Genomic DNA, 21,747 nt, shown 5'->3' with positions numbered 1-21,747 from the left:
AGACAAAACAAGTGGTGCAATCACCATCCATCCATCAGATAAGAAACAGATGTTAGTCATGGGGCTGAGCTCAAAATGACACACACACACAGATACACTACTTTGAACACATGGTCGTGCACATGTACAGATGTGCACACGCAGCAGGTTTTTCATATTTCATTGTTGCTGTGGAAAACTAAAGCCGTCTCTATGATTTGTTTGGAACTGCTCCTCATTGTATTTATGAGTTTTTAAACTTTCCTGATTGTTCACCATAATCATTGTCTCGACTAAACGGCTCAATCATGTCCAGAAAACTACTGTCTTCATCCTCTGTTCCACAAAGAGTCGGTTGTGGGAGAGCTGGCTTTGCAAGGAGATGAATTAAGCAAACCAGACAAAATGGGAGTGCAAACACAAAGTTCAAGATCAATCAAGTCTCATGTTGACGATCGTCCAAGTCACAGTGTCTTCATGAGGGAGTAGGTGGCGGCAAGTGAGGAAAGGGGGCGAGATTTGACTGATCACTCTGGGCAACGGTGTTGACATCCAGAGAAGTTTACGTGTGTGACTCAGTTATTCCGACAATGATTCCACTGTCTGGATCTGCTGATCTCAACCTGCTCAGTTCCTGGAGACGTGAACATCCTCGACAGCAAAACTGGAAAGATTCATCAAAGACAGGAAGGAATAAGCAAACCAAGCATGTGCAGGAGAACCAAGCAGCTTTAAAGATGTTGTCATCTCCATATCCAACAAACCTTTGAGGGGTTTTGGACCAGGTGGAAAGTATGTGACACTTTGACTTGCTCATAAAGTATAGGAAAGCACGCACATCCTTGATAAGCAACAGGTGCTGGACAGAACGGATGAAAACCAGAAGAGAAGAAATGTCCGCACACCAGTTCAAGCTCCCACAAACCTTTTAATGACCTAGAGGTACACAATGACTTCATGTCAAATGAATAGATCACTGAGAAACTTTTCTAGAGCATTTAAGTTCAGTTTGTGATCCTCTGCCAGTGCCCAGCTCTCAACCTGCACAAATATCCACCTCGTAAGACAAATTATAGGAACTGATTCATACATTCTCAGAAATAAGCAAATGTTACGTTACACAACAACTGCCAACGATATAGAGATGAACACTTGATCAAAAACCTAACAAGTGTCAACATGTTTAATTTGGTTCATCTTGGGCAAAATCAAAGGAAAATCCAAAGAAGATACTTCGGTGTCACCTGGTCCCAGAGCGACGAATCACTGCTGAGAGCTCATACTTTTTCAGTTATTCATTAGGATTTGAGTCTGTGTTCTTTTGACTTTGACCCCCCCCCCGACTCGCTCGCGGTAAATCCAGGGGGGGGGGAATCCCCTGCTGTGTTCTCACATCGACTTCTCCTGGATTTCTCGCTCACTCCGATATTTGCAGTTGAAATTAGCAGTTGAACCATCACCCTTCTCTGGTTCGACATTCTGCGACATTCTCAACAACAAACGTCACTACTTTCACAACACGCAGGTGAATAAAAACAGTTAAAGATAGTTCTACGGGCTCCGTCATGTGACCTTCCCCTGCAGCACATCTGCAAGCAACTACCTCACCAGAACACATGTCCTGTATTTTCCTCCCACACGTGATTCTTGGTCCAACGGGAGGGAAACTGCGCAAGTTGATAACATACGGCGATCACGAAATCTGCAGAAAGGTTTTTTTCTTTTGAATCTACAGCTTGAAGCAAAGTGTGAGAAGATGCACTGAAAGCACCGACACATCCTGAAGCTCCGCTGGAAACGTTTCCTTCCGAGAGACTTAAAAGTAGGTCAGTGGAAATTAGTGAAATGCAGTGCACCTGTGGCCGAGTTCCCACATGTTGAGTAGATCAACGCGTAATTCGTTCCATCAATTATCCTCCACAGTGGCCCGTGCTGGGACAATGGCTGTGGCCTGGGTTGCTCGAGGTAACCTTTTGCAGAGGAGGTCATTTCAAGGCAGCACGCGTTGATTGCACCATGAACATATTGCATTGTTTGTAACAGTTTTCTTGCTTAAACATAAACAAGGATTGTGTTGAAACCCTACTTTTTGTGAGTGTGTGTTTATGTGTGCGCCTTTACCATCACTAGAGGTGCTCCATGAAGCGGTGGCAAGCACACTGGGGTCTTGGGAAAACTCAGACCCTGCAAACAGAGGAAACGGAGACAACTATTAGCACTTTTGAGCCCTGACATGTGTCAGCAGCATTAGTTCAATTGTCATTTAACTTCAATTCAAATTAGGCATTTTTTAGGGGAAAGTCTGTATTTCTGGAGAGAATGGAGGAAAAAAGGGCCACATACACAAATTCAAACATAACAGGACACCATTAATCAAGAGGGGTGAAGTGGGGAAACTGGGAAAAGGTTCTACTTCATGTAGATGTCTGCTAAAGTGCAAGAGCGACGACCCAGCGGTGTACTTCTTGGATTGCGTCAGTAAACAGAGGCAGACCTCTAATTGATTCCACTCACCGCATAATAGTACTTTAAACAAAATAAAATCTCTATGATGTAACTGGAATGAGGCAACTCGTGTTATGTGCCCTATGGGAAATGTGGGAAATACCTGCCCAGTCGGAGGTGAGTATTTAAATGACTGCACCAGTTCAATGCCCAACACATTCGCAAACATCATCCGGAGTATGTATGTGTGAACAAGGGCTCATTTCAAAATGCAACAACACATAAACGGATAAAGATCTGCAAAGCCACAAACGCTGATCTAATGATATTATTTATCACAAACACAGTTGCCCAGTTACTGCAAACTAGAAACAAAGGCCCGCTGCTTTAACAGCTTTCCCATCTAAAACGTGAAACTGTGATGATAAGCACTGTACAGTACATTTGCTGGTGCAGATCAAAGCTTCGAATGTATAACAATGAGCCTATCAGCGCACCATGTGGACCTAATGCTGCGTTATTACCAGCTGACGACAGAACGGCCCTCTGCTTTTCATTACAGCAGAGAGGAGGAGAAGGAGAATGAGCTCCGGTGTGCACCGCCGCGGGTCACAAGGTGATGCCTGTAGAATGAAAAAGCCAGTGCCGGGCCTAAAGCCAGCAGGACGGAGGACAAGGATGGTACCTGAACATGTCTTTCGGTGGTTTTGCATATTCTCATGGCACCAGACGACTGACAAACACTCCACGCACATATGTTTTCCCACGATTACAATCAGCTACAAGTTCTGCCTTTCCAGCCAACCGAGTGTGTCCGTGAGTGTGTGTGTGTGTGTGTGTGTGTGTGTGTGTGTGTGTGTGTGTGTGTGTGGTTTTCAGGGCAGGCTGGGATAGTTTAACATGATAAATGAGTAAATGGCTGCCTGCCAACCGAGGACAGGCATCCTCCAGTCACAAGCACATGTTAAGGCGTAAGCAATGTGCACTGACCCCGACCGTACGGCTGCAGATATGTTTGCGAACCGAACCCGTTCCCAACTATGTTCTGGCGCGGAGCTGAAAACGGCTCGATGGACTTCAGAAATAGTTGACATTCTTGAATGAGCGACTTGAAAACGCTCTCGTTAGGAGCGGCGGCGGTCGAGGAGCGCGGGGAGGAGAGCGCGGCTGCAGTCGAACGGGACCAGCCGCCTGACACAGGGGTCACGCTAATTGGGTGATAATGTGCCGTTTCACACGTGCTGCGTCAGGACGGTAGAGAGCGTGTGCCGCTGCTTGTGAAACGAGCTGTGTTAATGAGCAGCGCTTTGGGCCTCTGCACCTGTTGGTGAGGGAGTCTGCCGGCTTGGCAGCAGGCTCATAACAGCCTGGCAGCTTTATGAGTTATGTTCGAGATCGTTGCAGATATGTGGCGACCGGCAACTGAGGGGGAGATAAACCATAAAGATAGGAAGCTTGTTCATCATGTTATCTCTGTTAAACCGCTGTTTATTCTATGTTCACACAATAATTCATAACCTCTGCTGCCTACGTTGTTATTCTCCTGTATATCTTCATCTCTTTGCATGTGTCATACGGCTTCAGACTCTCACATGGGGACACTTGTTTGGTCCAGGCCTCAAGGTGAGACTAACTTTTCCAGACCGACGAGACTTTAAGAAGCTCGGAGCTCTGTGAAAAGAAAAGATGGCCGAGAGCAGCCAGGTGAGAGTTCAGCAGAATGGAGGGGAAGGAGGACGGAGGACTGAGCGCTGCACCAGGCCAAGGTTTATTAAAAACGATACGAGGGAGGAACTCTTGAGAGGAAAGTGTGGTATTTCCAGGAACTGTTTTGGAGCTTCCCGTTGTTTTTCCAGGAATAAACGATAACAAGTGAATTTTTACTTTTCTTTACCCCTTTCTTCTGTTTCTCTTCTATTTAATTTCTCCTCTATTTAGGTCACATCTGTTACTTCTCTTCCAGTGAGACAATCATCGGGAATATCTGGGGATGAATTGCAGAGTAATTTTGAGATTAGCTTTCTAATTTTTCTCGGCAGTGGAGGGAAGCAATTGAATTAGGCCCAGATTTGTTAATGCGGGACTTAGAATAGGCACCTTCACAGCGCCTGTGTCAGTTTAGATTTGATGACTGTAGGAAAAGGAACAAACTATAGCCTTTCCTCGGGCAGGAGGTGGCGTAGTTACTCATACGTGTACAACGTGTCCGGATAATGGATGATAAGTCAGATCTTTTGTCAGTCTACACTATTTTCTCTCCAACCATGACCCCAGCTTTGCAGTTGTAGTTGCATAATATGGCAGATCAGTCTTTTGCATTGTTCTCCTAATGCAGTTCCCAAACTTTTTGACCCCAATTATCCCCGGAGGTGGTTCAAGCAAATAAAGGACATTGATTTCAGGAATGCATTTTTATTATTTACTTATTTTTTGGTTAGTTTGTAACATTTATGACCAAAATATGCGATATCTGGAAATCATCACCCCCCCCTTGAAGTCAGTTTCGTGCCGTCTCTCCTGCCAAGAGCCCAGCTACCTTTTAGCTGCTTGTCATTTCACATCACTTCCTCTTTTACAGCCACAACTCGGCTTTCGAGAACTATTTTTGCAAAGATACCATCTCCGCCCGTTGGTTTTTCATAAGGATGGAGATTATCTCAACTGTTAAAAAGCCACATTTTACAGTAATTTCCCTTAAAGTCATCACCGTACTGGTGGTTCTCTTTCAGAACAGGTAACTGTTTTTAATGTTTTGGCTGAGCTGTCTCCAGCTTGTCAGAACTGACAGGTTAACCTCAGGACATTTTTGGTACATTGAAGTTAACGCACATCGAAAGCTTGCATGCCTGACAAGATTTATTATCCACTATTCTTGGCTGATGTGTCATATTTCATGAAATTCAAAGTTAAGTTTTGGGTGCTCTTCTTTCATTTTGAACTGGGTGCCATTCAATCGCCATCCGCGTGGCAACAATTACAGCAAATGGTTAACGTGAAGGTTCCTGTGAGACGTCCAGACAGAAAGTTCCATGAGAGCAGCCTCTGATCCCCATCCAGCTGTATTTGGCTTAGGATGATAAAAATCACGCAGGGACATGAGCTTAACCCCTATAAAGCTCGGTGTGACTTTACTGTGACAGCAGCATATGGGAATTAGTGCAGAACTTCAAACCCGCGGGCATGGGAATGAGGGGAAAGGAATGAAGCGGAGGAGAAGGAGAAAGAGGGGAGGCCTCAGAGGGCGAAAGCAAAACCGAATCAGAAATGTTCAATCTGAGTGGTTGTGCATAGCAACTAATGTGCTGTTATATGGTCTGGGGGCTGTGTTTGGAGCCAGGCTGGTTGGTGTGGTGAGTGAGGCTGATGTATGAGTTCTCCTGCTCTGTTATTAGGGCCTCTCCCAAGGTCCTCTCTCATCCCCATTAGCTGGAGAACTGACCTAACTCAGAGGTTATCAGGGAGAACAGGAAACTCACCAGCCTCACAACGCAGCAAACATGTCATATCATATTTCTTCCTTAAAGCGGTGAGAGATACAGTAGGTGAAAAAAAAAATTCAGGAATGGTAATCATTTGCTTTTCGAATCTTTCTTGAAGGAGACATATGCAGGTTATAACTTGAAAAGGTTTAGATGCTCTAGAAAACACATCAAGTTCCTCTAACTCGCAGAAACACTTCTGTTTTGTGATCGTGATGCATCTTTTAAAAACATAAACTTAAAGCACTCAGTAGGAGTGGGTCCGATTTTTTAAAATCAAGATCCATGAATTAGTCTCAAATGGAAAAAATGGAAAATGTAAAAAAAAAGGATGTTTAAGATCCTGGATTTCGTGGTAATCCGTCCAGTAATCTTTCCATAATCTTACAAACGCACAGGGGTGAAAACACAACCTCCTTGGTGGAGGTAAAAAAAATCGATATAACACAATTCTTCTGTTTTCTACTGTGAGCTCACATGCTTTGTTTTTATCTTTCAAAACTACTGTAGGTGCCTCTTTCATAAAAACTACTCGGATTTACCCAACAAACCTCATTTCACAAAACCTTTATGTGATCACGTTCTCCCTTCACAAACCGAATGTTTTGTTACAGAGGAGACTGAGTCAGGCAGCTAATGTCCTCATGTTGCATGTATCCAGAACCAGACTGAGTTCCATATATTGCTCGAGCTGCCTTTATGACTTATTAGCGCAGTTAGTTTCAATATTGGAAAACGAGCGGAAAAGTCAGAGATCTGAGAGAATCAAGATTTTTCAAGGCCAAGAGGAAGCAGCGAAAAAGGAAGAGCGCGGCTGAGAGCGAAGGGGGAAAGTGAGGGAGAACTGAAAGGAGAGCGGAAGATAAATGGAGGGAAGAAGACTTGGAAAATGTGAGAGTGCAGAAAAAAAATGAAAAAATGAAGGCACTCATAAAATCTGCTCCTTAAGAAGTGGGTTCCTGTCCCACAGAGCAGATCTGGGTTGGCTGGAGATTTTGATTCGCTGTAATTGTGTTAGATGGGAATAACTGTTTGACTGGTCATACATGGGCCCTGAGTGGTGGTCAGCGGGGGGGGGAACGAGCCTGACGACAGAAAATGAGAAGGCAGATGGAGATTTTACTCAAATGGAGGAATTAGGTTTTATTACAACTTGGTTCTTTTATTTGTTGTTGTGGCGAATACATTGGTGTCACTTTACTATGTATTGAGATGTAGGAGAACAGAGCTACGTCATCACGCCCCATCATTTCTAGATGATCTGACGAGTTGTAGACGAGCCAATGAATTAAGATCAAAATGAATTAGGAGGTAAGATCGTAAGTAAGGACCATAGATTGTATATAAAGATGGACGACAAGACAGCTTCCGAAAAAAGTGAAGCCAAATCGTCTTGATCGTCCCCTGGTGGCTCTGTGACGTATAGGTCGTAAACCCCACCTCCTCCATGTTGGTGGATGAGACGTGGGCCAAACTAAAAAGTACACCTCATTGTAGGCAGTTCTCATCACTGTGAGTTTAACTGTTCATTTTTCTGATAAGTTTGGTTTCTATTAGTTACTTGACGCTGTATAAAAGGCTGAAAAGACATTTTGGCTTCCTTTCTGGAAAGTGGGAGGAAGTGGAGACGCGGAGGCAGATTTTGTGCATACAAACTGTGGTCTAAGTACTAAAGAAATACACAATGCAGCATATATATTATTAGACATTTAAGACTGCCGGCAGCACAAGTGAAGCATCTCTCTGAGCTCATCTAGTAGCAAATAGAAGTAATGGCACAACTATGGCTGAAATTGTAAAACACCGAAGTGGAACAAACCTGAAATTACCCTCAAAAGTCAGATTGTAGAGCTAGAAACAGGATAAGATGTGTCTCTGTGTGTGTCTCTGTGTGCGTCTGTGTGCGTCTCTGTGTAGCTGCACCTGTGTATGTGTGTGCAGGTGTTAGTTCCCAGGCGCAATTGGAGCGTGTAGAGGAATAAAAGCAGGCCCAGTTCAGTGTCCACCGGAGGACATCATGGACCACAGAGCACAGGAATCAGTGAGAGAGAGAGAGACACACACACACACACACACAGCACTTCTCAGTTGCCCTACAATGTTCTGCTGTGTAACCTTATAAGTGATAGAAGGGGGTGAGAGAGGGAGGCAGGGGGCTGGAGGATGGGGGAGGTGGGGGTGGGGGTCACGGTAGATGACAGGAGGCTGCGGGACAAGGCCTCATTCTGGATCCGAACAATAGACAACAAGAGAAAGAAAGAGCTCGAGTTGCAACGGACGTTTGTTCTAACATGAAAAAACTGGTCAAAATAGGTGGAGAAAAAAAACATTGCTTCATTTAAAAAAAATGTTAAAGGATCTTTGATTGAAATTTGACTGCATGCTTTGGAAAAGTACACGTGAAAGTGTAGTTTGGCTTCGTGTTAGTTTCTTGTTGAATTTCAGTTCAACATTTGACTCTTTATTTGAGCCAAACGTGCAAAATGTGTCTTTCAATGTTTGTATTCTTACTTCAATATTGAAGAGTGTGATCCGGGTGACATGTAGGCACAAATATTTCCCGCTGTAGCTTTGCTGTTTTGTATTTAATGTAAATTTCCTCTTGCAGAAACCTTTCAAACCTTAAATCCTGATTCCAACCACCTCACAGGAAACACAGAAACAGCTCTGTGCCTGACGCCGACCACCGAGCGCATGAGCAGATCATTTCAAACTGCAGCCTGTCACTGCACAAATTATCCCACGGCACCAGGCTCACATCGACAACTGTCACTACCCAGCATTCCTCAGTCGCGGCGGCAGAACATTGCTGAGTGGACGGCAGAGCGACGTCCTAAAAGGTTGTCGGGACGCCTCGTAAATGAGCCATTTAGCAGCCGGCTATAATCAGCATGAGTTTATGTGTTGGTTCTCTGACCTTTGGACCTGCTTCTCAAGTAGCTGCCACAAGAGCCGGGGGACGATTCTATATTATTGTTTATGGACTTTTAATATAATTATAACATGATATTATCATATTTATTTTTACAAAATGTTAGTTTGGAAAATTATGACTCCGATTAAATGTAATTTAAAAAGTCTAAAAATCAAGATTATTGTTTCACATGTGATTTTTGTGGAACCAGTTTGATCTTTTTATGATGATATCTGTTTTCAATATTATCTAGCTCTACCTCACAATTCATACCAGTGGCAAATTAATAATTAACAGTCCATCGGACGACTTGCATATCTATGAATTATGGGAAGAAACCAGAGATCGCTAAGGAGACTCACAGCTTCCACTGGAGCTTGGGAACAAACTTCTCTGTCTGGATTTATGTAGAATAAAGATTTCAGACGTCTCCTCTGCACAGATTTAAGATTGGCTACGTTCTGTGAATCCTACAACACAATTTATCTATCAACAATCGATGGCTCTGCAGAAGCCAGGTCTCACAAGGCCCTAATGTCTCCAACCACGCTGATGTTTAAGTCCTGGTTATGGGTGAGGGTTGGGTGAGGCTGTCCTTGGCTCGTGTTACAGGCGGTGTAAGCAGACGGGTGAGGAATCTGCACAAGCATGTTACCACCGACAGTGGAGCTCATCTGTTTTCACCTGACAGGACGGGTACGTGCACGTGCGCGCGTGTGTGTGTGTGTGCACTAAGCTTTCTGGAAAACCTGATCGCTTCCAAGCAGATACACTGAGCCCTGAGACCTTGACGTAATCTGCGGAGGTAACCGTCTGCTCATCCCCCTGCGGAATGTGAATCGAGTCATCGCACCTGTGTGTCACTGTAGCGCAGCTGATGTGAAACATAGTTCAATATGAAATATGGTGCGCGTTTAAATTTTATGTCCGAGGTCTGGGTGTCACGGGTCAGATGTTGAACGCAAGATTTAAGGCCTGTAGCCGTCAGTCAGGCTGTCTGTGTGCGGGACATGGATACAGTCATCTCGCCTGACTTTTTTCGTACGTGACTTTTCTGCAAATAGTTTATCATGGTCGCTAAAAGTGTGCACGGTGCGAATGCCAAGTTGCGAATGCCTGCTCAGGTGCAGCCAGGGACACGTGCACGCGGCATATAAGCTCACTGCCGGCATTCCCAGATTCCTCGAGGATGACAAATCCAAAAGGAGAGGCCCTCGCAGATGGAATCTGGGGAACGGCAGGATAATGCCGCTGGATCTCAAACGTGACTCAGATTTAGACATCATGTGACCACAGCTAAGCAGGGCACCATTCCAGAACCATTCTTCATGTCTGTCTGCGTTTCTTCACTTGCCGGGCAGAATCTCCCCTCGTCTGACGTATGACGACTGAAATGTTGTTGGCAGGCTGGCTGGTTTAAATCAACGAAGAGTATTTAGGCCAGGAACTATTAATGAAACACAGAGCGTGTCCGAGGATGTTTGATTTAAATGACATGTTTAAACACAGTGACGGTGTAGTTCAGAAAACATTAACCTTATTAATATTGCTGGTCTGTCTTCCATCAAGTCATGGTCGCTTTGACTGTAAATACAATAACATAACACATGCATGTAAAATAATACCATTAAGCAAACATCTGTCAGTCTGTGCATTTCCACATACAGGGAATACATTTAGTTATTAATCATATAACAATATAAATCACATTGGTCATACTTTTAAAGGGCAACACTCACACTCTGTGATGGGGTCATTACTACACACTGTATATAAGTATGGAAAAAAGTGCAAAATCTGGAAAAAATACAAGTCTGGAAATTAAAAACTCTGGTTCAGTGGAATAAGTGAGTTTCTGTAGCCCACTCGAGTGACGGGGGCGGTGGGGGGGGGGCGTTTCAAGGGACTTTGGGGCCAAAACATCGAACTGAACCGAACAGAAGAAACACATGAGACCAAACCAAACATCAGGGGTTGAAATCTAGTGGCATGGGACCTCGTTAGGAGGTTTATGTTCTCAGGGGCCCGCTCTTGGCTCGGGGGCCCCAGGCAGTTGCTTGCTTTGCCTAACTTATTGCAACGCCCCTGGTCAAGACTCTGACGCAAACCCTCCTCTGCATCAAGTTTTCAAATTTTATAAAAACTGTCCAATATGACTCATATGTCAGTGTCATTGGATTGACTTTTATTTTAATAAGATTTTATTCCTCAAAATATATGTGACCCACAGAAACAAAGACCACAACCACATTGTAGAGAAGCTACAACACAAACATTTACTTTATATCTGATCAACTTAAAGAAGTTAAAGAGAAATGCATCATATATAATCATATAATATACCATCGCTCTCTATCTAGTTTCCCCATATTTTATCAATCATCAGCAGAAACTTCAATCACAACACAGAGTTTACTTTTAAACTAAATATGCAAAGTTCTGAATCAAGAACTCTGATTCATTCAAGCAGTGCGGTTCGCAAATGTTCTTTCTCTGATTGAACCGAGTGTCACACGAGCCACTGACTGCTGATAAACTACACTGAGTGATTCTGGGAAACTGGGTCTGCGACATTGTGTCTCCAGCTCACGACGTCATGGCAGACGCTGTAGGATGGACTCAAAAAAAAAAAATCTGACTCCAGACCAAAGTGTGACCGAGACAGAGACATGAAGAGTGGGGGGGAGGAAATAGAAGCAGGGAGATGCAGAATAATGTAAAGACTGAGACAGACGCTGCTTTCAGACGCGACACTTTCTGCAGGGGCTGTATGCGAGAACGCAAAATGTCCGACAGCTGTGTTGATGTGCCATAAATTATACGTCATGTCCTGCCTCCACATACCCAGGTGCCATCCCTTGCGTACAAGTTGCAAAAATGCTCACGTTGTTGTAAACACGTCCGACCTGGAGAATCTGCTGCTGCGTCTCTTCATATCAAAAGTATCTTTCCAGCAAAAAACGCCCTACGTTCTCATTCTTTGTTTTTTTTTCCGCCTGATACCAGAGACCGAGTCCGGGCTGCCAACAGCGAGAGTTCGAGGCAAACAGAGAACCTCCGAGCGCTTCCAGCACGCGTCCCCGTCAATCACACCGATGCTCGATGGGAACCCTCTCCTCGTCCCAGGGTTAAGAAAATAAGCAGCAGCATTCCTCCACTTGTTTGGAGGAAAAGCAAGACGACTAATGAGGGAGACAGGAGGAAAAAGGACGGGACAAGAGAGATGAGAAGTGAGAGCTTCGTGTCCCCAAAGAGACGGAGAGAGAGAAAGAGCTGAAAAACCCTCAATGTCTGCCACCAAAACACTTTCCGCTACAGCAGATGATTATTAGTTAGAGCCGGGGAATTCGACCTCGAGCATTTCGTCAAACTATACCACAAAAACAGATTTCACATGCATCTCAGAAAGTGCTGAGAGATTCAGATTCAACACTTGTAAATACTAATAAATACATTTATTTGACGTGTTGACAGAATTCAGTTAAGATGAGGCCTGTTTTCAAGATCAGAAGTTAGACAGAATGTGCATCTTCCCTCTTTTAACGAGCTACAAGAAAAGTACAAATGTTGGCAAAAAAGCTAAACTTGGGGGGGAAGAGAGATTCAGGTGTTTTATAAAGACTTATACCGATCTGAAATAATAAGTGAATGAGCAGATGTTTGTGTATACACACTAAATCCATTTTAGAGAGATGGAATCCATCTATTCAATTCCCATTGGACCCATCCCTGATGTCAAAGGGAGGGAAGATTAGTGGGAACAGAGGGCAAGAAAATGTGAAAGAAGAACAAAATGTCAGGCAGATGTATCTGATGAAAACTGAGGAGATGATATACAGTAAACTTGACGACGTGGGAAAACCCACTGAATGGAAACGGAGACTGGATTCTTAAACTGTGGGTTGGGAAATCGTCGGCGTGTGTGAGAGGAGGAGAAGAATAACAGCACATGGAGGAAGGAAAATCTTAAAAACTAGCAAAGGAGGAAAAGTGCAGACAGGTTTCATAAAGGTTAGAGAGTGATGAAAAGACGGGAGGGGTGAACGGGGGGGAAAGACAGCATGAGGAAAAGACAGCAGAGGAGCCGAGTGCCAATCTGGAGGAGAAAATAACTGAATTATTCTTTAAAAAAAAAAAACATGGATCTGGTTTTACGTTCCTGAGATATGTGAGGGGCGGGGGGGGGGAAGTGGAAACATTATGTCCATTCATCCATTTTGCAGCTTTTAACTAAAGCCTATTAGAAACAAATCTAGGAAATCTAAGACGTCCGATTGAAGATATGTTAATATTTACTTCCTGTAGTGATAAAAGACAGTTTTTCGACTGCTTCGTCACTTTCAATACAAAAAAGTCTCGTCATCTTTATAAATATAACGGATCATGATGATAATTTATGATGCATGAGGCTTCAGAGATGGTTCAGAACAAACACTGGGTGGAACACCACGCCCCGATCTCACTTTACTTGGCGTACTTTCCCATCCCAGTGCTGATTAAGAATACACTCAAAGACATTTTGCTGGATTGAACACAGAGAACTTTTTTTTTTTTAAGTAGAGGGGTGGCGCACGACTGAGGGATTTAGAAAAGCCTGGATTTTATTAGAGTGGGCGAAATCCAGAAAAGAGAGCAGGAATAAAATCTACCGCAAGAGACAAAGACGATTGCGATTCTTCTCCTGGCGTTTCCAGAGCTTGTTGTCGTTTCCGTCTCATTCCAGCAGACGTCGGCCGCGGGGGCTGACTCAGCACACCTTGTGAAGCATCCCGGCTCGCTTCTCCAAACACAGTCTCACCTCACCTCCCGTAAACCCGCCGCTCTTCACAGCTGATCCACCTCCACCCCAGACGATGGAAAGGAGGATGGGCGGATGGCGGGCGCGGAGAAGGAAGAGGTGTTAAAGGAGGACGAGAGGCACAAAGATGTCTATTGTATTACCTCATATCCTGTTCACTTGCAGAGATGGAGTCTTCTGCTCTTTCCTTGTGTTTTTGCTGCTTTTGCATTGACTAGCAGAATACAGTTATTACACTGGACCATATATCGTTATTTTCCATATGTTAAGCTGTAGTATTTGACATATCAGTTGAACTATACATCTTCTAAATCTTCTTTTCTTGTATTTTGATTGTGGCAAGGGAATCGAAGAAGGCTGGAATCGAACCAACAACCTTCGCCACCATCTGAGTCGCAAGCCCCCTCGTCACTCCTGTTTTTTTTTTTACTCGTCCTCATTTCCAGTTTGTATGAATATGCAAAATGGTGCACAAATGTCATCATGCTAATGCTTATGTTGTAAATATAGATGTGTAGGAAAGAATCAACTGGTTTAATTGTCTTCCACGAATTGTTGTGCATCTGTATGACATGATGAGTCTAATTTCAAAAACACTGAGCGTGAAAAGAAAAGAAAAGCCAGACTGTTTTCCTACTGATGCTGAAAGTTGCATCATCTAGTTCAAGCTCTTTTTTCGTTTAGTCTAAAAAATATGACCGGCGTCACCGTCACAGGTTTATAAGTCATAGGATTTCTGGTCTGTTATCTAATATTGATCTTCAGAAGACTGCTGAGGAGGGAAGTCGAGGGGAGAGAGGGCGGAGTGAGGGAACGTGTGCAATATAAGGCTTCAAATGTGCTGAGCGAGGTGAAGGCACTTGTCTCGAGCAAAGCCTTGTGTGTGTGTGTGTGTGCGTGTGCGTGTGTGTGCGTGCATGTGTGTCCATGTACGTGTTAAAGCTGGCAGCAGCTCCGGCTCCTCTGGCCTTGATTAGGTGTCTCTTTTCTGTCCACATGTCACCGAGCGAGGCCGTGAATCAGGCTGCCATCTCGCCGGCGTAAGTGGGGACACATGCTGCCTTAAACCCCCACTTCCCTTGCTCCTTCCCTCGCGCTCTCTCTCGCCGTGTTTAGGTCGAAGCAGCGCTAAGATCAAATGCTCGCCCCGGTTGCGGCATTCCTCAATAAAAACAACAAGTGCGCAGGAGAGAAGGAGTGGAAAAGAGGCGAGAAAGAGAGGAAATCAGAAGAAATGGGGTGAGACGTGCAGACGGGAGAAAGGAGGACAGAGGTGGAGACGGTGAGAGCATATGGAACATGTTGAGAGTAATACCGTCGGGCCCTGACGTTATTGTGGAGCTTCATTTTGTGGATCAGAACTTATCAAATCGCAGAATGGAAACATGAGTGTCGATTTACCTCCAAGTCTGACCCACCAGCTTATACCGCACACACACTGTCTCTCTCTCTATTACACAGCGTCCTTCAAAGGGCAATAAAAAGCCATGATGTGCTAAGGTCTGGTTGGCGCTTACGTAAACAATCCTCTGTCCCTCTTTAAAAGAAAGGAACAGGGAGTCGCTGGGGTTGAGACAGGGGTTGCTAGGCTACCGGAGTCCATGCATTCGAGATTTCGCTGTGACAAATGTGGATGCAAAAAATAGTCAAGGATCAAAGCCGTTGCATAGTTTGCGAGCGCATAAAACAATTAATCACGAGATTGGGACCAAGATGGAAAGAAGAACTTTCCAGCTCCTGGTCCAAGTCTTTGATGATACAGCTGGAATCTAGTGACGCACTCGGCTCCACGATGTCAGAATGATTTCACAGGTTTTCTACGCCGGTTTATTAAAGGTGTGAAACCGACGTCTCAGATGGACGACGCCATTTAGGGGATAAACTGAACCCGGGTCTTGTATATTAGGCTGACAGATAGTTGGACGGTCAGCTGGAGAGAGTGAGTAAGAGAAACAGACGTGAGAGGAAGACGAGCACTGAAACCTAACTCGGCCAGGGATGAAGTGGAGAGATCTACGTTTAATTCGACGGCTTCACGTCCGTGTGTGTATATGTTGCCCGGCTTGTCGGTGCGTGTATTGTGTGGCTGCAGGCTGCAGACAGAGAGCGCAGACACTGGAGTGTGTATTAAGACTCCACATCTGGTGGATGGGCTCGGGTAGCTCCGTCCGTCTGCATATTATTATATAGTATGAAGCCTTTGAACTGAGCAGCCACCGCTGACAATCACCAGACTCCGACACACGGGGTCAGTCCCTGGTTTTTTAAAAAGGGAGACGGGAGCAGTTCTTCCTCGCTAAGTGTTTTCGTGATGTAAAGAAGTTTGTATGATATGTTGATTTAGATGATCTGGTTTCGTGATGATACACATATTATCCTAAAATAAAAATCTCTCTATTATTCTACAGTTTTGGAATAAAGCTGTTCATCCATTCTGGTGTATTTTACCAACATGGAGAAAATCTGTGTGTTGCTTCACAAAAACCTGCGAACCAGCTGCACCTTACAACTATTTCTTAATGTGCACCTGTCAATACTTTGTGTGAAACAGACTTGATATCTCCATGAAGTGCTCCAACACATTTTGACGTACACAAGACCCTCATTCCACAACGAGAAACTAAACGTGGCGTTCCCCAGGTGCTTCTCGGTGGCTGGCAGCATGTTGAGAAGTACAGCTGCGTTCTGCAGGTTTTCATGCTGTTTGTCTTGCAGCTGTTCTCTGTGACAGCTCAGACAAAGACCTGCTGGAGATGTGAGACGCACCAGTAACATTAAAAAGACTCGATTCTGGTTCTCAGCGAGGATTGGAAAGGTTGAGTTCAAGATCTGTCGCTCCATTTCACCTTTGAAAAACTTTTAAGGGTGTTGCCCATGGCTCTAGAGTGAAGCTTAAGCCAAGCATACGTTGCACGATTTATAGTCGGACTGGATACAGCTTTGTTTTATGTCATTTTGTGAAGAGTACATCTTCAAGCTCTTGGTCAGTTGAAACATTGTTCGCTGATTGACTTCCTTCTGATGAGCTAATTTCACGCGGCGGAGAAACAACGGTGGAGTCACACCACTGCTGATGACATTTGCATTAAGCCTGTTTGTGTGACTACACCAAGGAAGTTGCTAAAAAAGTCTCCTCTATGCAGATGTGTGTCTTCATACGTGCGCTCTACTGACCATGTTTAAGTTTGGGTTGACCAGATGTGGCAATGAGAAGCAGGAGGTGCATGGAAACATCTTAACAGGATGTATGAGAGAGGAAGAGAGGAACACAGTTTTTGCTAAGGCTTGTTTCACGTGGAGACATTGGCATTGCTGTAGATTTAAAAAAAAAAAAATCAAACCTGCAAGGAACACACAAAGAAAACAGACCTGCCAACTTCTATTATTTTCAACCTCCTATGAAAACACAAGGAATCTGGTCTCTGGTGAGTGTACACTCTAAATGACAGTAAAGGCTGCAAGTGAAGTTAGTCAGTTTTTCTGCACAGCACGATGCATAAATCCTGAAAATGAATTATCAAAGATTTTTTGCAATAAACCGGAAGACCACACAATTTCTAAATGTGAAAGAAAATTTAACAGAAAACAGCTCACGAGTCAAATTATACCAACAGCTACAATTTCACACAGATAGTTGGAGGTCAGTACGTGAGCTGTATGCGTGTGTTTATTTTCGTGTGTGTGTGTAGAGCACATGCAAAGATACAAACAAACACACACTCATGGAAGCTTGGTCTCCACACACACACACACACACACACACACACACACACACACACACACACACACACACACACACACACACACACACACACACACACACACACACACACACACACACACACACACACACAACACTACTGTCAATCCCTGATTTAAATCACTTGCAGGCTCAGAGTTTTCCTGCTCTCCAAATGCCTTGTTACTCCTCCTTTGTTTGACTGGAGCGTGATTTGAGCTCGGGGCCCTTTTATATTCTTTCATTACTCTCCAGTTAACACACAGGAATGCCAGAGCGACTCTATGATCCACACGTCTCATACTCGTGATTGTTTTTGGTAGAAATTGCAATTCTGGCCGGAATTCCACAACTGGTGTTGCACGCCCGGGGTCTGGTGATTGAGACGGCCTGAGTACGTGGTGTTCTGCACACAGCAAATCACCGATGCTGCACATTTGAATGATTACATGCGGAAAAACAGATTAATATGGTAGGTGTCTGCAAAAAGTTCTCAGATTTTGGATCTAATTTTGAGCAGAAACTCACTCGTGTCACTGAAGTAATATCGTGCACGTCAAAGAAGAATACTCAACTCTTCTTAATTTAGGTGATGGGCCCCATGAGGCCCCTGTAACCAGCTCTGAGCTGCTCAGCTGCACTGAGACTCCAGTATTTGTCAAGGTGACTGCAAGGCTAGGTCATTATATTAAGAGCCTCAGTGCTCTGTCCATTCTTTCAGAGCAGATGAGAAAATAGCCAAAATAACTGTTGCTTAGAAAGGCACAATAGTGGCAACTGTACCATTCATGAGTATCTGACCTTTCATAAGAGGCAGAGTGACAGTGAGGCAAGACATCTGGGCCGAGAGGAGAAAATGAGCAGTCACTCAGCCGATGAATAGATCTTTGTATCATCTCTGAGGCGAGAGGAGAGGAGAGGAGATGGAGTGACCTGGATGCTAGCACATAGCAGGAATGCTCTCCAGAGTCCCGTTTAACCAGTTAGGATCTGAGCGGCTGCCTCAGTTCCGTAAATCCACTGGAAATCCGAGTGTGCCCGCTGCCTGAAAAACAAAGCTTGTGTTTTCCCTCGGCCCTGTCGTCTAATCACTTGCACATGAGGGGAGGAACAACAAAGCTGAAGCAGAGGAGACTGAGGGACGGAGAAGAAGGGGATGAGCGGAGGAGGCCACTCGGGGCCGGAGCCTTTGATGCCCGCTCCCTCTTTGAAGCTTTCCAAAAGTCGGGGTGGACGGAGAAGACGACCGAAGAGGCCGAACGGCAAGAACAGACAACAAGAAAGAGACAAACCAGGGAAGCACTGAGCAGAGACAACGAGGAGAAACAACATGGGGCCGCATGCATCAGAGGACTCTGGCTACTTGGTCTATGACGGCGTGGCCTCTGTAGAACGACTGCTCCTACAGAATTCTCCAGCTTGCATCACCAGCTTGTCCCGCTCTTGCCATTTGCCTTTGCCATTGGCGCACAATGAATCCTGGGATAGGCTAGCCCAAGATGATCCCCCTTTCATCGCTCGGGAATAGACGGACAAATTTGTCGGCGCATTTGAAGGAGCTTTCCAGGTCAAACAGCCTGTGACGCAATCAGTCTTTAAATTTAGCCTCCGAAGGATGTGGCCCCAGAATTGGGAAATGGCTTAAAGCTTATTTACACTCAATATTAGATACAAATACAGAAACCGATGGAGCCTCACGTCCGTACTTTGCATTCAATTTGTCCATATTTGTGCAAATCTATAGGGACGAACAGACAAACGGAGCATTACCACTGGAAATCATCTGGGGGGCAGTGTAGCCAATAGTTCACGCGAGATGACCAAGGAGAGACTTTAAGAGTTGGTCAGAAGCGACAGGCGTCTGTATAATGTTATTTCACACGGACACAAGGACAAACAGCCGCTTGGCCTCTTTATCCGAATCGCCTCCACGTCGCCATGTTTGTTGTCAGAAATGTTGACCTCTGCGCTGCCTTCTAGTGGAGTAACGTTACATTGTTTGAAACAATAAATTAGCCTTTTAGAGTACGTTTGAATAGACGAGACCACATGACCTCTTGAAATGCTGCGACTTCCACAAACTTTTACAATGCTATCTTTACAATACCGCCTCCTTTCAATGTCATCAAAACATGATCCAACTCTCCATCATGCGTTTCCTGAAACAATAAACGTCTGTGCATTAAACCTGATAACAATCCCCATGTTGGGGTTAAACAGAGCCGACCATCAATCCAGTTCACTCCAGGGGTTCTTCTCCTCTTTTCCCTCCACAACAAAAAAAAAACTACAGCTTTGGTTGGCTCTTTCCACTCGTATCCACCCAAGGAAAACACTGTAAAAAATAACAAGCATCGCGGGCCAGGACCGTTGTTGTGCTTACCAGATTCATTTTTCAAACTCTAAATCCATTTCATCACATATTTAATTTCAGATTCTCTTGTTGTGCTTTTGGGCTGCTCTGTTCCGTGGTAATGCGGAAATCTTTCAACGGGATCACTTGAAATGAGAGAGTCCAAAGCCAAGTTTCCTCTTTGTAGATGGTTTCCCATGTCATGACAAAGTGGTGAAGTAAGTAATGTCCTCTCTGAAATGATTTAATTAGACTTGAAAGCTCTGAAAACAAAACACAGTGTTTATTTTGTGCAGTGTTTTTCGGCTGCAGGGGTAAAAGCTGCCTCCGCTGCTCCACTCCACATCAACGCAGCTCAGATCTGTTTTTAAACCTGACTGTTGAATTCATTTGCAAACAGGAACCAACTGCTGTTTGCCTATAAACGGTGGTGAAGAACACATCACATGTAACGTACAGTATATTCCTGAAGAAACAAGTGAGAAAAACCATGTCCTCTTGCAGCGTAGACTTTGAAACACTCCAGTCGAAGGCCAAAATCTCGGCAGTTAAAATGAATTACAACCATTTTGTCTCACTGAATTCCCCAAACACCTCTCATGTCCTATTTGATATTTTATTTGTGTGTCTGCTGTGCTTCCTCCCGTCTCACTGCAGTAATCCACTTATACGAGAAACCTCCTTCTCTTTTTTAGATGTTATTCCCTCGTTGTCCCGTTGGACATTTCACTCGACGCTCGTGCAAATCGTCACTTACTCGCAACTCCAAAGAGGCGAAACTCTAATTTATAGCATCAGTCCAAACATGAAGGAGGCGGGAGCCACAGTCCGGAATTCTGGGTAATGTGGAGAAACTAAAACACGACAGCTGAGGCACAGAAATGAATTCCGTCTTCTTCGCACAGGCAGACACATAAAACATCGCAAACATGCAGCCTGAGCTTCACACACACACACACACACACACACACACACACACACACACACACACACACACACACACACACACACACACACACACACACACACACACACACACACACACACACACACACACACACACACACACACACACACACACTATTACTTTTCATTATTACTTTTCATTATCTCCAGTGCTGCCAAATCCAGCCCTGTGTTGTTCTTTTGGCTGAGCAGCACAACGCTGTAGTCCAGTGTCTTGAAAGACAATCCTCCCGCGATTCACTTTAAAATGAAATATAAGCTGAAGCATAAACTAAATGTTTATGCTGAGATATACAAGCCAAAATTGTGCTTACAAAGTGGATTCTTAATTTAACACAACCAGGAAACACTAAAAAACCTTCAGGCTGCCACAGTTGAGAAACAGCTCAACTAGCGAGGAAGTGAAATTCATCTACAACACAAACACAAACACGCGGTTCCATTGCACATCGTCACTCTAGTGTTTCAGAACGGATTAAACAAGTAGTAGAACAACACAGCCAAACCTAAACGCTCCTCTCTGACCCCAATAGGAAATCCCAACGTGCCCATTGCACGTGATAAGGGCATGAGACCTTGTGAATGGGCATTACATTCCTCAAGTTGGCCCTGATGTTCCTAAGCCTCGTGTTTGTTTGAGTCTACGCTCTTCAATCCCCATGGAAAACTCATTATTCTTGCAATATTAGCTACCTCACATTCTGCGAAACCCAGAAATATCCCATCATACCCACGCGGAGGATAAACTAGGCCAGCGACCAGCTCTGCGGAGAACGCCAGCCGTAATCCAAACGTTGGACCGTTAACTCTCATCAAAAGCAAAATGATGAAGTGGCCAATAAAGCCAAAGATGTCTTTGCGGAGTAGTCAGTGCTATTAGAGAGCCGTCTGGCCCGCTGACCGTCTGCACTGACAGGATCCACATTCATCACACTTCATCAATCCGGTCAAGACAAGTACATTAATATCGACTTAAAACCAAGGAAGACAATAAACAGATCTATTAAATCGTCCAAATAAATGACAAAAACACAGCACTGAGTTTGTATACTACCACCCACTAGGACAGTTTCA

The 21,747-nt window shown here is 44.5% G+C and overlaps 1 protein-coding gene across 2 annotated transcripts in view; it reads right to left on the bottom strand.

Annotated features, from left to right (window-relative positions):
* Positions 1-21,747, bottom strand: part of ror1 (receptor tyrosine kinase-like orphan receptor 1) — a 122,434-nt gene that overhangs the window by 39,582 nt on the left and 61,105 nt on the right. The window contains exon 2 of one of the 2 annotated variants that reach the window (XM_035176027.2): positions 2,101-2,163. The exons of the other annotated variant lie outside the window; for it this stretch is intronic. Within the exon in view, the coding sequence (XP_035031918.1) occupies positions 2,101-2,163 (63 nt within the window). The remainder of the gene's footprint in view (positions 1-2,100; positions 2,164-21,747) is intronic. 2 annotated transcript variants of the gene reach the window in all.

Source organism: Hippoglossus stenolepis, chromosome 14 (assembly GCF_022539355.2).
Source record: "Hippoglossus stenolepis isolate QCI-W04-F060 chromosome 14, HSTE1.2, whole genome shotgun sequence".
NCBI lineage: Eukaryota > Metazoa > Chordata > Actinopteri > Pleuronectiformes > Pleuronectidae > Hippoglossus > Hippoglossus stenolepis.
The sequence above is the reverse complement of the archived record's forward strand: the minus strand, read 5'-3'. Positions and strand labels throughout refer to the sequence as shown.